The sequence below is a fragment of the Loxodonta africana genome, chromosome 1 (assembly GCF_030014295.1).
Source record: "Loxodonta africana isolate mLoxAfr1 chromosome 1, mLoxAfr1.hap2, whole genome shotgun sequence".
Taxonomy (NCBI): domain Eukaryota; kingdom Metazoa; phylum Chordata; class Mammalia; order Proboscidea; family Elephantidae; genus Loxodonta; species Loxodonta africana.
Window position 1 is genome coordinate 92,882,398 of NC_087342.1, and position 17,546 is coordinate 92,899,943.

General features: G+C 34.9%; 1 protein-coding gene across 1 annotated transcript; it reads right to left on the minus strand.

Moving 5' to 3' along the window:
• Positions 1–3,954: 3,954 nt before the first annotated feature.
• LOC100655227 (butyrophilin subfamily 1 member A1-like) lies at positions 3,955–15,206 on the minus strand. The gene is made up of 3 exons (XM_064294348.1): positions 15,083–15,206; positions 6,856–6,876; positions 3,955–4,714 (listed from the first exon to the last, which is right to left on the minus strand). Exons 1-3 carry the CDS (start codon positions 15,204–15,206, stop codon positions 4,116–4,118), a joined length of 744 nt encoding a protein of 247 aa, XP_064150418.1. The 3' UTR covers positions 3,955–4,115.
• Positions 15,207–17,546: the final 2,340 nt, after the last annotated feature.

Here is a 17,546-nt window from a genome sequence, read left to right on the forward strand (position 1 = left end):
TAAAAATCATTTAATCATAAATATGTGGGTTTATTTCTGGACTGTCAGTTATATTCTTTTGATCCATATGACATACCACACTATCTTGATTACTGCAGCTTTGTAGTACTTTTTGAAATAGGGAAGTGTGAATCCTCCAACTTTGCTCTTCTTTTTCAAGATTGCTTTGGGTATTCCAAATCCCTTGAAATTCTATTTGAATTTTAAGATTAGTTTTCCAATTTTTGCAAATATGCCAGCTGGCAACTTGATAGGATTTGCATTGAATCTGTATATAAATTTGGGGAGTATTAACATCTTAACACTATTAAGTCTTCCTATTTGTGAATGTGGAATGTTTTTCCATTTATTTAGGTCTTTAAGTTTTTCAAAGATGAATTGTAGTTTTCCATGTAAAAGTCTTGCATTTCTTTTATTAAACTTATTCCTATTTTATCTGTTTTTTTAAAATGTGATTGTAAGCAGAATTGATTTGTTAATTTCATTTTAAGATTTTTCATTGCTCATTGTTAGTTGCTGTTGAGTCAATTTTGACTCATGGTGACCCCATATACAAAAACAAAATGCTGCCTTTGTTGTGACATGATTGCTGATATGTTTGATTCCATCGTTGAGACCACTGTGTGCTTTGAGTGCCTTCCAACCAGAGGGGCTCATCTTCCAACACTGTATCAGATAGTATTCTGCTGCGATCCATAGAGTTTTCATTGCTAATTTTTTGGTAGTAGATTGATAGGCTTTTCTTTCTAGTCTGTCTTAGTCTGGAAACTGCTGAAACCTATCCACCATTGTGACCCTGCTGGTATTTGGAATACTAGTCACATAGTTTCCAGCAGCATAGCAATACACAAGCCACCACAGTGTGACAAACTGACAGATGGGCAGTAGTGGTTATTGCTAGTGTATAGGAATATAATAATTTGTACATATTGACCTTGTATCCTACAGCCTTGCTGAACTCATTTATTAGTTCTAATAGTTTTTTTTTTTCCTGTAATTCCTTAGGATTTTCTCTATACAATATCATGCCACGTGTAAACAGAGATTTCTAATCTGATGCCTTTTATTTCTTTGTTTTGCCTAATTGCTTTCCAATACAGCATTGAACGGAAGTGGTGAGAGTGGACATCTTTATCTTTCTCTTGATCTTAAGGGGAAAGCAGACAGTATTTCACTGTTAAGTGTGTTGTTAGCTGTGGGATTTTCTGATGCCCTTAATCAAGTTGAGGAAATTTCCTTCTATTCCTAATTTGCTGAGAGATTTTATCATAAAAAGTTTTGAATTTTGTCAAGTGCTTTTACTATGTCTATTGAGATGATCAAGTGGTTTTGTCCGTTATTCTAATAATATGGTGTAGATTTTAGTTTCCTAGACTCGTTTTTTTTTTTTTTTTTTAGGGCTGCCATAACAGAATACCGCAAAGTGTGTGGCTTTGAGAATGGAAATTTATTTTTTTTCTAACAGTTCAAGAGGATAGAAGTTCAGGTTCAAGGTGTCGGCAGGGCTATGCTTTCTCTCTCTGTTGGCTCTAGTGTAAAATCTTTTCTTGTCTCTTTCACCTTATGGTTGCCTTTGATGTTTCTTAGTGTTCCTTGGCTTGTAGACAGATCCTCACATGCCCTCTTCCCCTGTGTGACCTCATGTCTGTCCTACTCTTTTATAAGACACCACTTAGAAAAGAGTAGGGTTAGGACCTATTGTACTCCAGTATGGCTTCATTGACTTAATAGCTGATAACATATGCAAAGAAATTCCAAGGAAATGTACAAAAAACTTCCTGAAATAATAATGGAGTTTTCAATGTGGCAGGATACAAAGTCAACATAAAAAAAATCAATTTTATATCTATAATTTCAAGTAAAATGAAAAATTGGAAACTGATATTTTTAAGAATACCACTTACAATATCTCAATGATATGAAATATTTAAGTTCAAATCTTACAACAAATGTACAAGATTTGAATGATGAAAATAGCAAAATTCTGATGAGACAAATGAAAAAGGCCTAAGGAAATGGAGAAACATACTGTATTCATGGATTGTAAGACTTAATATAGATAAGATATCCTCAAAAGGGCCTTTAGATTTAACACAAGTCCAATCAAATCCCAGCAGAACCTTTTGTATATATAGACAAACTCATTTTAAAACTTATGTGGGAAGGCAAGATGGATGTTGTGGAAAGAGAAGATCCATAGATTCATGGAACAGACTAGAATGACCAGAAATAGACTCACACAAATACGCTCAAGTTATTTTTGGCAAAGGTAGAAAAATAATTCAATGGAGAAAAGATTATCTTTCAAAAAATGGTGTTTGAAAAATTGGACATGCATATGCAAAAAAATGAAGACACTACTAAGACAACGAAATGACAAGTTTCAGGCTAGAATAAGATACTTGCACACTGCATATATGAAAGAAAACTTGTATATAGGATATATAAAGAAATCTTAAAACTCAACAATAAGAAAACAAACAACCCAGTAAAAATAGACAAAGGATTTGAACAGACACCTGAACAGACCAGAAAATATATGCATGGCAAGTAAGGCTCATCATCATTAGCTATTAGAGAAATTAAAATTGAAAAGCAATAGAGAAATTTAAAAATTTTGGTGAGGATGCAGAACAGTTATTACTGGTGAACATACGGAGTATTATTTGTGGAATTGCACAATGGTACAGGCACTCTGGAAAAATTTTGCAGTGTTTAATAGAGCTGAACCTACTCTAGCCATATAACCCAGTAATCCGATTCTTAGATATTTACTATAGAGAAGTCGAAACTGGTATTCACACAGAAATGTTTATATGAACGTCTATACAAGCTTTATTCATTATTGCCCAAATCTGGAAAAAACATAAATGTTCTTCAGTAGGTTAATGGATACACAAACTGTAGTACACCCAATCAATGAAATACTATTCAGAAAAATGAGAATAAATTAATAATACTCATATTAATGTGGATAACTATCAAAAGCCTTATTCTGAGTGAAAGAAGGCATTATCAAAAGGTTACACACACTGTGTGGTTCCATTTATATGACATTCTGGAAAACAAAACTATAGGGACAGAAAACTGATCAATTGTTGCCAGGTTAGGGACTTGGGGAGGGTTGGACTACAAAGGGAGTCCCTGGGTGGCACAAATGGTTTACTGCTCAACTACTAATCAAAAGGTTGGTGGTTCAAACCCACCCCACAGCTCCTCAGAAGAAAGACCTGGCAATCTGATTCTGAAAGGTCACAGGTTTGAAAACACAATCAGTTCAAAGGCAATGGGTTTGGTTTTTGGTTTGAAAAACAAAGGGAGAGCAAGAGGGAGTTCATTTGGGTAATTGAAGTTTTATGTACCCTGAATGTCCTAGTGGTTACATGAATCTATACATGTGTTAAAACTCATATGACTGTACCCCCTAAAACTCAATTTTACTGCATGTATATTTTTAAAAAATCTTTAAAAAAATGTAAGTGAACATAAGAAAAGACAGGAATGAATTAATACCTTGGGAGAGAATGGGGAGGGTAAAAAATATAAGTCTGTAAGGTAGATGAAGTTCATGTACAGGAAGCTGAAGAGCAAACTTGTTAAGACTCACCTTTCCCTGAATGTCATAGTGGGGTAGACAACTGAGAACAATTCAACTATTTGTTTATTTAAAATTATTTTATTTTTTCTGAATACTCACTTTATAAACATAGCATAAAAACCAAAGGCACAAAATACAAAATGAAAAGTTAATCTCTCCTAATTCCTACACTTGTCCAATATTCAAGAACTTTCAACACCGTACAGTCAATCACAGACAGTAGTTCTTTGTGTATATTTACAGTGATAATATGATTATATTACGTGAGTGCACATATGTGATATGTAAAATATATTTATTATGGTAAATATACTATGTTATAGTGTATACTATACCATAATATATTTAATGTAAATTTACATTTACATTAAACAAACATACCATAAGCAACACATACTTTTGCACACTGCACCTAGCTTTCGGGAGCCAATTCATGAGGGAGATAAAATGGTAGGAAAAGTCATGGAAAAAATGAGAAAAATAATTTGCTCCTGGTATGGCAGAATTCACACTAAGACTAGTCTGGCAGGTTATATGATGTCCCCAGGACAGGGGTGGGCACTCGGTGAGGGTCATCGTCAGGTTGTGCTGTTTCAGACACTGGACAGATTGTCAGGTGCCCCGAATCAGCAGACCAAAGCCTGAAGAAAGGCCTTAAGGACCCATAGAAGAGGCACTGATTAAAGGTATGGATATGGAATTTATCCGTCATATTATAAAATGAGATACGTCTATCCTCATATTCCAGGAAAATGCATACTCTGGCAGGGTGCTTTTTTGGAGTAAGCTGTGTTTCTGGAGAGGTGAGTGCCCAGTACTCATTGTTATATAACCTGATGGCCCAGAAACCATCCTGAGGCTTTAAGAAAACCCTTCCCTTCCTCATTACATTGTCCCTACAAATGCCTAAGTCCCAGGCCCCAATGTCCCCAACCTCCACCTCCCAGTAGCGCCTCCCTGAGCTGATGACCTGCTGACCCAGCACACAGGGAAGGGAAACAAATCTCTGTGGGTCATCAGGTAGATCTCGAGGCTTCTCTTCCCAGGTTACACGTCTTCTATCTTCAGACAAGATGAGGTTAGGATGGGCTGTGTCTGGATCCAGACTCACATTTACTGCAAAGATAATCACCTGTTTAACCTCTAAAAAGCTTAGAATGACCCTGGGAACTGAAGATATCTATATTAGCTTGGTGTATTTGGGTCTGTGGGAGATGTATATGTTCTCATGTGGAATCTGTCACCGCCCTTCTTCAACAAATTTGACTGAGGCTGAGCCTGACTGTAAGGAGCAAAGTCCCTTCTACACCATTACAGAATGACTTACCAGCCTGGAAAAGTTCTTTCCTCCAGTCTGAAAAAAATATAAGTGTGCATCATCAGGCCTATTATTTGGATTTCCTGGCAGAAGATGTAACTTATTCTTTCTAATGTTTCTTTTCCTAATGCCCCAAATTTATTCTGTACCTTTTGCTTGAGCTAATTTTCTACTGATTGTCTTATTAAACATCTCCATAAGAATTAATTCCTTTAACTTATGCTAGCTGTGGTACAGAGGACTGGTGCTCACCAAGATGCAGTTATCCCTCCCTTGGACAGACAGAAAAATTACATGACCTCAATGCACTTGCCTTGGAGTGTGAAAAATGAAAAGGTAAATTCAACTGTCTGAACAAAGATACTCACTCTGTCTTAATTTTTTAATATGTGCTTTAATTAACTTTTAATTGTGTTGTGAGGCATAGGAGAGAAAAAGATGAGAAGAAAAATATTTTTTAAATTATTCTCACCAAGTTTTCTAGGGAACAGGAATTATATTGCATATAGTCTTCTCTTTCAGGCATTATTTAGCTTGATATTTACAGAATTTAGAGTCTCAGTTACATATCATACAACTGAGGAGGTTAATCATGGCCAGAAAAATGTCACTTACCAGGGTACAATGACGTATTTTGCCAGCCTGCAATTGGAAAAGAAATATCATTCACCTCTCCTGGTATTCTTCATGTCTTTTCCTCTCTTCTCATCACCGATATTCTAGCACTATTCAGTTACATATTTAACTCTCTATGTGACCATTCTATCCCTAAACTTGAAAGCCTTTGGGTTTGTGTATGTGTGTGGAAAAATATAAATCAGAAGAAAAGACAAGCAATAAAAGGAAGGGGATAAAAAGAAAGGGAAGAAAGTAATCGTTACAGGAAAGATGGATAGTTTAAGAAATGAAGGTGGAAAGAAGGAAGGAAACAAAGAAGAAGGAATGAAAAAAGCTAAGGAAAAAAAAATAAAGGAAAGAAGGAAAAGTGAAAAGGAGGAAAAAAGGAATGAAGGATGGGGGACTGAAAAAACAAAAAAGGAAGTAAGAATGGAGTAATGAATAAAGAATTGAGAAAGAGTGAGACCAATATTATCAACAAATAAAAGAGTAAATGAAAGGAACAGAAAAGAATGAAAAGAAAGCTAAACGATTATTTATTTAAAAGTTTTCTTTTTTTTTCTTTCCATCTCAATGAAAGAATATTCCAAATAAGGTAAAGTGTTCAGTGTCTTTTCTACATTCTCTTCCATTGATGCTCCTTCACAGTAAACATAGCCAGTGGTATACTCTGCCTGAACATTTCTGGGAATGAGGCTTAGAGAAGGGTTCGGTCTCTTATTGTTTGTGGAATTTCATCCCCTGAAAGAACTTCTGAGTCACTTACCGATCAGGAATTGAGCCTTCCTCTCATCTGAAAGGAGATGCACACTTAAGACTGAGGCTTTCAAAGGGACAAAGATGCAGAAGCAAAGATATGCGTTTATCCGAGGAGTTTTCCATAATCATTGCCATCACAAAGTCAAGCCTCTGTTCCCTTCCAAAATTAATTCTCAGAGAAAAAAAGAAGTTGGATCTCATGATCTTGAAACACATTTTGATTTGAAACACATAGTCAAGATACCCAACAAAAAACCTAATAAGCAGGGAAATATTCTTAACTTGGTAGCTTTAATATGGAGACAACAGAGAAATGCAAAAGTTATCTGGAATAAGGAGTTAAGTGGAGAGGGTGAACTGAAGCAAGGAGAGATTGCCATAGGATGATACAATCTTGCAAAGATTTTAACTGTGAGAATAAAATTACCAATTTCCTCTTGAAGTTTTCCTAAAAAAAAAAAAAAACAACTCCACTTTAATAGCACCCACGAAAAAATTAACTCGCTGGGTAGAACCCCCACAATGATATGAGATTAGTAAGGTAAAAAAAAAATAAACTCACTTTTCTCTTCTAAAATATGTGCTGAAAAAGAAAGACAAAAATGAGAAAAACATGTCACTTATTTACTTAGATAAATAATTTTACAGTGAATATTCAAGAGGGTGATTAGCAAATTCCCTAATGGGTTGCTCTTAATGGACTATTTCAGACTGCTGGTATTCATAAATATCATCACCCACAAGGCTGCCATGTTATATAGCATCTTCAATGCTTCCAATGAATGAGTGGGTATTTAACTGAATGCTAGCAAAATAACTGCAAAATAGTGTTTCTCAGCGTAATAAAGATCTGAGGGTCAGAGGGTTCAATAACATGACAAATTCCTGCTGTTAAACTGCAAAATGGAGACTCCTAATCACTATGCAAAATGAATGATTGTGTTCCTGGTCCAGCCAGTTGAGACTTCAGTCATAAGGCAGAAAATATTGGTATCCTTTTCATGAAATGTCTAGTGTATTTAGCTAAGGAGGGTCTTGCTTAGAAGAGTTTCCCTTAGAAGTCAGTGTGAGCACAGCAGGCACCACAAGAGTTCTGTCAAATACATTCTCACATCAGAATTTCCCTCATCTCAGGGTGGGCAAGAGGAGTTATTGTTAGCTTCATAAAGAAAGATGAACAAATAGTACATTAGATAAAAACCAAAAACCCATTGCCTTCCAGTTAATTCCTATTCATAGCGATAGCGACCCTATAGGACAGAGTAGAACTGCCCCACAGAGTTTTCAAGGACTGGATTTGAACTGCCAACATTTGGTTAGCAGCCAAAGCTCTTAACCACTATGCCACTAGGGTTTCCACATTAGATAAGCATAATAGAAAAATGGAAAAAGTAAGTTAACTGATGGGAGAAGTACAAAGAGAAGTGGATAGGGGAAGTTATAATGTAATAATGATTGTAAAGCACCCTCCTTCACTCCCTCCCTTGCTCCCTTCCTTCCTTTCTTTTGTACACAGAATCTTTTATACTCTTCACCCCAGATTCTCCTAATGGTGACATCTTATATAACTTTTAGCAAAATATCAAAACATAGAATTTGATATTGGTACAATGCTGTTAACTACACAACAGACCTCGTTCAGTTTCACATTTTTTACATACAATCACATATGTCTGTGTGTGTATGTGTAGTTCCATGCAATTTGTCCATGTGTATTCATGTGACTACCATCATCATCAAGATACAGAACACAGTGGTTATTCATTGTGATTTAGTTCGCATTTTCCTAGTAACTAATGACGTTGACATCTCTTCATGTCATTCCTCAATCTTATTAGCCATTCCTGTTATCTTCTTTTGTGAAACGTCTATTATATCTTTTGATAATTTTTTGATTCTGTTGTTGGTCTTGTTATTAAAAAAAAATTTATTGAGTAATAATGGTAGCAATTTATGAATGAAGATTTTATAAATGGAGGATACAAGTTCTTTCTTGGATATGAGCTTTACAAATATTTTCTCCCAGTCTGTTGCTTGTCTTTTAACTTGCTTAATGGTGTCTTTTAAATTGCAAAATTTTGCATTTGGTAGAAGTTCACTTTATCAACATTTTGTTTTATGGATCAGTCTTTTGGTGTCATATATAAGACATTAATGCCTAGCCCAAGTCTTTATGATTTTCTGCTATGTTTTCTTGTAAAAGTTTCATTATTTCAACTGTTAACATTTAACTATATGATCCACTTTGAGTTAATTTTTGCATAAGATGGGAGGTGATGGTCCAAGCTCATCTTTTTGCATTTGGATAGCCAACTATCCCTGCATCATTTGTTGAACAGACTGTCCTTTCCCAAAATAATCACAATGATACTTTTCTCAAAAACAGTTGACTACAAATATAAGGATTTACTTCTGACTCTCAGTTCTGTGCCGTTGATCTTGTATTTCTATCCTATGCCAGAAGCACAGTGTCACGATAACTGTATCTTTATAATAAGGTTAGAAATTGTGAAATGAAAGTCTTCTTTTTTGAAATTGTTTTGGCTATCTTAGATGTTTTGCATTTTCATATAATATTTAGGATATGTCTGTTGAAATTTTGAGAGGGGTTACACTAACCTATATATTAATTTGGGGAGAATTAGAATCTTAACAATCATGAGTCTTTCAATCCATGACCATGGAATATCTCTCCATTTATTTACATCTTTAATTTTTCTCAGCAAAGTTTTGTAATTTTCAGTGTATAAGTCTTGCAGTTTTTTCTTTAAATTTACTACTAAGTATGTTAGTTTTAAGGAACCCTCATTGTGCAATGGTTAATTGCTTGGCCACTAACCAAAAGGTTGGATATTAGAACTTGTGCCACTCTGCAGGAGAAAAAATGTGGCGATCTGCTCTGGTAAAGGTTTTAGCCTAGGAAACCCTATGGGGCAGTTCTTTTCTGTCCTATAGGGTCATTAAGAGTTGGAATCAACTGGATGGCACACACAACAATGTTTATATTTTTAATGATGTTGTGACTGAAATTATATTAATGTCATTTTTATGATTTTATATAGAAAAAGAATTGATTTTTGTGTATGATCTTTTTTCCTGCAATCTTAATGTGTTTGTTTACAAGTTCTAAAAATTTTTGTAGATTCCTGAGGATGTTATATATACAGGATAATGTCATCTGGAAGTAAAAGAAAAACAAGACTTATTTTTTCCTTTCCAGTCTGGGATGCCTTTTATTTCTTTTCCTTGCTTGATTACACTGGTTAGAACCTATAGCATGATGTTGAATAGAAGACACAAGAGTGGACATCCTTGTTTTGTTCTAGATTTTAAGGGAACACTCAGTTTTTACAATTAAGTATGATGTTTGCTTTAGGATTTTCATAGATGTCTGTTATCAGGTTGAGGAAGTTTCTTTTTACTCCAAGATTTAACATGTTAAGAGTTTTCAACATGAATGAGTACTGGAGTTTGTCAAATGCTTTTTCTGCATCCACTGAGGTGATTCTATATCATTTGACCTTCACTGTCTGGTGGAGGCTGTGATAGTTGTGGTCCATTAGTCCTTTGGACTGATCCTTTCCTTCCTTCTTTGTTTTATTTATTTATTTATTTATTCTCCATCCAGTTCTAAATTCTTGACTGAGTTCTTTCTTCTAGTTTCTATATCTCTGCCATGAATTTCTATCCCATTCCCCATTTACTACTTGCGTGTTTTCCTTCACCTGATGCATCACAGTTACCACAGCTTTTTCTTTCTTTTTTGTACTCAATGGCCTGTGGACTGTTTACTCAGACTCCCCTAATAGAGATCTGCTATGTTACCAGAGCGAAATATCAAAATTTAAATATCAAAAATGCTATTGGTACAACACTGTTAACTATACAAAAGACCTCATTCTGTTATCACTATTTTTACTCATTCATGTGCATCTGTTTGTGTGTGTGTGTGTGTGTGTGTAGTTCTATGCAATTTCCTCTCAAGTATCCATTCATGTAACCACAACCAAATCAAGTTACAGAGCACAATGGTATCTCATTAATTAATTTTCATTTTCCTAGTAACTGATGGTGTTGGACATCCTTACATTTGGTTATGAGTTCTTCCTATATCTTCTTTGTCTGCTCATATCTTTTGGTAAAATTTGATGATTTGTTGGCCTCCTTATCATTGCATTGTAAGAGTTCTTTGTAAATGCTGGCTGCAAGTCCTGAATTTTTTGCAAATATATTCTCCCAGTCTGTTGCTTCTCTTTTAACTTTCTCCCTGGTATCTTTTGAAGTGGAAAAGTTTTCGTTTGGATGAAATCCACATCAACTTTTTATTTCATGGATCGGAGTTTTGGTGTGATACCTTATGAAATTATGCCTAACTAAAATTTTTGAATATTTTTTCCTATGTTTTTCTTGTTAAAGTTTTATTGTTCCAGCTCTTACACTTAATTTGAGTGTAAGCTGTGAGGCGAGGGTCTAAGCTCATCTTTTTGTGTACAGATAGCCAACTGTCCCTGCACCATTTGTTGATCTTACTATCCTTTCCCAAATCAATTGCCATGACATGTTTTACAAAAACCTAATACAAATATATATAAAGATTTACTTCTGCAATCTCAATCCTGTTGCATTGATCTATATGCCTATCCTTTGCCAGAACCATATTGTCAGGATAATCGTCTCTTCATAATGAGGTCCAAAATTAGAAGATGAACGTCGTCTCTCTTTTTCTTTTTTCAAAATTGTTTTGGCTGTTCTAGGTGTTTTGCATTTGCATATAACATTCAGGAAATGTCAGTTGGAATTTCAACAGGGATTATATTGTCCTGTAAATCAATCTGGGAAGAACTGGTATTTTAACAATAGTGAGTCTTCCAATCCACGAGCATGGATTAGCTCTCCATGTACTTACATCTTCTATAATTTCTCTCAGCAAAGTTTTGTAATTTTGAGTGTGTGAGCCCTCTACTTTGTATGTAAAATTTACTAAGTGTTTTAGTGTTGTAATGCTATTCTGACTATAATTATATTCTTAAATTCATTAAAAATTTTTTGTTTGTATGTAGTTAAACAATTGATTTTTGTGTATTGAACTTCTTTCCTGCCACCTCGATATATTTGTTTATAACTTGTAATAAGTTTTTTTGTTGTTGTTGTTCCTGTGGATTTTCTATATACAAGATCATGACATCTGAAAGTGAAAACAGACTAAGTTTTTCCTTTCTAGTCTATATGCCTTTTACTTCTTTTTTTGGCATGACTGTACTGGATAGAACTTCTAGTACATTGTTGAATAGAAGAGAAAGTGCAGACATCCTTGTCTTTTCCGTATTTTAGGGGAAAAATTCAGTGTTTCACCATTAAGTATTATGCTTAGTTTTTTTCATAGCTGTCCGTTATCAGGTTGAAGACGTTCACTTCTATTACAAGTTTTTAAAGTTCTTTTTTAAGATGAATGAATACTGAATTTTGTTAAATGCATTTCTGCAGCCATTGAGATGATCGTATGTTCTTCGTACTTTATTCTATTAACATGGGTTATTACATTAATTGTAATTGATTTTTGGATGTGAAACAATCTAGGATGCCTGAGATGAATCCCACTTGAACATGGTGTATTATCATTTTTTTACATGTTGTTGGATTTGTTTTGTTACTAGTTTGTTGAAAATTTTTGCTTCTGTATTTATTAGGGATAATGGTTTGTAGTTTTCCGTCTTGTGATGTCATTGCCTGATTTTGGTATCTGGGTGGTAACTGCCTCATAAAATGGGTTGCAAAATGTTTTTTTTTTTTTGTCAATTCTTAGAAGAGTTTGAGGACAGTTGATATTATTTCTTTTAAAAAAAATACTTGATAATATTCAACAGTGAAATCCCCTGAGCTTGGGCTTTTCTTGGGGGCAGAGTTTTCATTAGTAATTCTGTTTCTATACTTGTTACAGGTCTATTCAGATGGTATACTGCTTTAAGTCTTTTTTGGTAACTTGTGACTTTCTAGGAATTTTCCTACTTTATGTAAGTAGTAGAAGTGGTTGGACTAAAGTTGTTAATGGTTTTCCCTTACACACATGCTGATCTCTGAGAGGTCAGTGGGAATGTCACCTCTTTAATTCCTAATTTTTGTAATCATCACCATCTCTCTTTTCTTCTTGTTTGATCAATCAAAGCATCTGTTAATTTTGCAGCTCCTTTCAAATACCTACCTTTTGGTTTCTTTGAGTTCTTCTACCATTTTTCCATTTTATAGATCAGTAATTTCTAGTCTAATCTTTATCATTCTTTCTTGATTGCCCTGATTTCCTGGGCCTGCTTTCACAAGTACTGCTAGCTCAGTGGTTTAAAATAAATCTATTATCTGCCAGTTCTGGAGCCTAGAAGTCTGAAATCAAGGTGTAGGCTCTAAGGTAGGAATTCTTTCTGGACTCTTCAAGTTTCTGGTAGTCTCTGCTGTTCCCTGGTTTATTGCAGTATAATTTCAATCTCTGCCTCTATCTTCATATGGCCATCCTCCCTGCGTCTCTTCTCTTTTCACATGGTGACCAGTTATATTGGATTAGGACCAATGTTACTCTAGCATGGCCTAATGTTAACTGATTACATCTGCAAGGATCAAATTTCCAAATAAGTTCCCATTCTTAGGTACCCAAGGTTGAGAATGCAGCATATATTTTTGATAGATACAATTCAACCAATAACACTCTGCTTTCATTGCTGCCAAAAAAAAGTCTTCTTTGTTGATATTCTCATTTTTTATTCTCCCAAAATTTGTCTGGTATTGAAAGATATCTAGAAGATTGAGAAGTTACACAATGAAAGCAGCCAATGAAAATGGCTGCTTGGAAGACAGCTTTCAAGTAGAGCTTCTGCAGCTGGAATATTCAGGCACACAGAAGTGGGTTCACTTAATAAATCTGTACACATTTAGCTTGTGTTTGCTTGAAAAGAGTAGCAAGAATTAATTAAAATACAAATAAAACCTCCTTGGATTTGTGAAAAAGAAAAAGGTAAATTCATTAATCTGAACAAAGATACTCACTTTATCTTAATTTCTTAATGTCTGCTGTGTGTGTTTTGTGGCACAGGTGAGAAAAAGATGAAAAAGTATTTTAAAAGGTGTCGTTTCTACGAGCTCACTGAAAATGTTTAGCAAAACCTCCTAACTGTTAAATCACATAGATTTACCTCACTTATTCACTGTCTGGATTACTGTTGCATTTATAGTATGCACCTAGCCATTCTTCAAAATACCTTGTTTAACTTCTGTAAAACACTTTACTGTGTTTCTCCACCCGTTGTTCTTCTTCCTTGTCAGCCTGCTTTGCCATGTCTCCTTCCTTTGCCAACCGTATTCTCTTCAGTTTCACAGATTTATGTTGCCAATGGTTTTACGAAGAATTAAATACTTATTGAAAAACTCATTAAATGTTTCTGGAAAAACTAATTTTTTGGGAAGTATGTTTTTCCTTTAGAAAGTGAGCCGGCAATGTTCTTTAAGTTCAAAATCTAAGCATTTTGCAATATTTTTTAAAGATTGGGAAAAAAGAGCTGAAATCACAATTTGCCATTAAATTTTGCTTTATAAGAGGAGGAAGAAAAGAAACTCACCATTATCTCTCTTCAATTCCTCTGAAAAACAAATTAGACAGTATTAGTGAAAAAAAGAACTAAGTTTGTTTGGTTATTGATTGTATGTATTTCCCACCAGTGCTTCTTTATAGCATAGGTCGTAGAAACAATGTGGTGGAAAGAGCTTATGCATCTGATGTGATTTGAAATTAACTGTGATTTCTATCTGTATGAAATAGAATAAAAATAAAAATAAGATGCTTTCTATAAATCTCTTACGAATCGGTTCTTATTTAACCTTTAGAATAGCATTGTAATGTGAGTTATTCTATATAGGTGGTAATATTCACAATTTATGAGTAAAGATATCTAGGTTCAAGTAACTCAAAATTGAAGGGATTAGGTTACCAGAAAACAAATACTGCCTGGTGGCGCAGTGGTTAAGAGCTACAGCTGCTAACCAAAATGTTGGCAATTTGAATCCATCAGTTGCTCCTTGAAGACTCTATGGGGCATTTCTACTTATAGCAACCCTATAAGACAGAGTAGAACTGCCCCATAGGGTTTTAAAAGCTGTAATTCTTTATGGCAGCTGACTGACACATCTTTCTCCCATGGAGTGGCTGGTGGGTTTGAACCATCCACCTTTTGTTTAACAGCCCAGTGCTTAACCACTGGACCAGCAGGACTCTTTAAAATTTATATACAGGAAGTGAAAGGCATAGAAAAGGGAGGAAGGAAGCCAAAATCACTAAAAAAAAAAAAAAAAAAGTCCATTTCTTTCAAGTTGATTCTGACTCATAGCTACCATATAGGACAGAGTAGAACTGCCCCATCGGGTTTCCAAGGAGCAGGTGGTAGATTTGAAAGGCTGACCTTTTGGCTAGTAGCCAAAATCACTATAGGAAGATGATGTCTTATCAATAAATTATCATTAAATTTACCATTTTCTTTCTGAAGTTGAACTGAAAAATGAAGAGAATAATATGAATCACTTGAAGCAGAAACAAAACAAAACAAAAACCTTGCAAAACTCTTTTCTCCAAGCATATGTATAATAGGTCAGCCTCTTGAAAGGCAAAACATTATAAATTATTTACTTTATAGGTATTTCATTGAAGTATCTATGGGGTCAGTTTGGCTTTATCTCAAATAAAGGACTAATTTTAAATTTATTGTGACTAAAACTTGTAATTTCCCAAAATGATTCCATAAAGTCTTCTTTACAAACAATTTCATTGTCATCATCATCATCATCACCACCATTGCAAACGCCAGGGACTCTCATCAGTGCTTTCTCTCTGCTAGGCTCAGCACTACACACGCTACAGGCAGCATCACATTTGATCATCAAAGGGGGCCAGAAAGTACATGATTATGATGACGCAGAAGAGGATGCTGAGAGGAGAGCAAGGACACGTAACTCTGGTTGTGTTTCCCATAGTTGCTTATTGCAGATTTAGAATTTTATGCAAAATTAATCCGACTCCATAGTTGGTTGATTCAATGAACTAATCTGTTTTATTTTCTGAATTATCACTGTGTCCTTCAGCATTGTTTTAAAAAATAGCTTTCCACCTCCTGCGCTGGATGACTGTGTCACAAAACAGTGAGGCTTGGAATTAAATTCACATTTAAAAGTAAGGCTAGTGAAAACAAATGCAACACAGCTGTCACTGGATTAGTCTTGACAGAGGATGATCTTCACTTTAAAGTGATAAGGTGTAGAGGTCTCACTATTTTAGGGAACATCTTCTGAAAGGTCATAACACTGAAAGCCTTATGGAGCAGTTCTACTCTGCATATATGGGGTTTCTGTAAATCTGAATTGACTCAATGGCAGTTAACAAAAACAACAACAAAGTAACAAATTATGGATTTTTTTTTCCCGTAAAGCAATTCAATTGTTATACAGGTGAAGTATTAATATTTTCTCTTTTTTTCCTTTTTAATTGGATTGATGTGCAAGTTTCTGGATGACAATAAGAGTTATAGAGGTAGTGACAGGCATAGAATACATAAGAAGCAATAAAAAATAACTGAAGGCAGATACTGTTTTATAGATAGATTGTCATCAAAGTTTACCATTTTCTGTCTGAATTTGATCTGAAAAATAAAGAGAGTATATGAGTAACAGATTATGGATAAGATTTTTATTTTTCCTTAGAACAATTCAGTTCTTATAAAAGTGAAGTATTAATTGTTGTCTGTTTTGTGTTGATGGATGTACAAGTTTCTGGGTGGCAGTGAGCATTGTATTGAGAAAATATTTAGAAAATTTATTTCCATTAGCCCACTATTTTCAACTCTTCTACTCACTCTGATTATCTTTTTTTTTTTTTTTTTTTGGCATTTATAAGCGTGGAGCTTGTTAAATATCACTTAGAACAGCTTTTGTTCTGGTATGTACTGAAAACTCTTTTGTATTTTGTACTTTAGAATTTAAAAAAATGCTTTCTATTTATGGCCTGTTTTTGATTCTCCTTGTTATAGGTTATTTCGACCTTCATTATTCCTTTTTTGCTCATATCACTAAGTGGTTTGTTGTTGTTAGGTGTCACTGAGTGTTCTGACTCATAGCTACCCTATGTACGAAAAAAGGAAACACTGCCTGTTTCTGTGCCATCTTCACAATCCTTGCTGTTTGAGTCCTCGTTGCAGCCATTGTGTCAATCCATCCCATCGAGAGTCTTTTTCTTTTTCACTGACCTCCTACTTCACCAAGCATGACGTCCTTCTCCAGGGATTGGTCCCTCCTGATAACGTGTCCAAAGTATGTGAGACAAAGTCTTGCCATCGTTGCTTCTAAGGAGCATTCTGGCTGCACTTCTTCCAAGACAGATTTTTTTTCATCTTCTGGCAGTCCATGGTATATTCAATATTCTTCCCCACGCCCTAATTGAAACGCATCAATCTGAGTAACTCCAGTTATTCATAGCATTCCATTTTCTTTTCTTTCATTTAAATTTAGTATGCTATAGAGCAGATTTGCCTGTGTGTATATTAGCAGTAGGAAATGACATTTTCAGTAGAATAAAAAAGTAGTTTAGTAAATCAGCTGTCTCCAGTTACTCTGTAGTGCTGTTCAAGTGTCCTATCAGCATATTGACAATATTCAGCAAAACCGGCTCATTGTTTAGTTGCATAGACGTGCCTGAATTATTCACTGTCCTGATATTCCTGTGGCCTTTATACTATTTACCTATTTGTTGTTCAAAATGTGTTGTTTGGTTTTTATAAAATTTTCATGAGTCCCATTTATTCGCTGTCCTATTTCTTTTCCATTTATAGTATTTACCTACCCATTCTTTAAAATGGAAACCCTGGTGGCATAGTGGTTAAGTGCTATGGCTACTAACCAAAGGGTCGGCAGTTCATATCTGCCAGGCGCTCCTTGCAAACTCTATGGGGCAGTTCTACTCTGTTCTGTAGGGTCGCTACGAGTCGGAATCGACTCGACGGCAGTGGGTTTGGTATTTTTTTTTTTTTGGTTATTCTTTAAAATATATTTTTTGGCTTCCATAAAACATTTTCTCGTGTTTTTTCCTGCCTCACTTCTTATGCACCATCAGCCTTTTTGCCATGTCACTGTCCTCTGCCGTTCACATAGTCTTTGGTTTCACAGAGTATTTACGTTGCCAGAAGTTTTATAACAAATTCAATACTTATTCAGAATTTCATTAAATGTTTC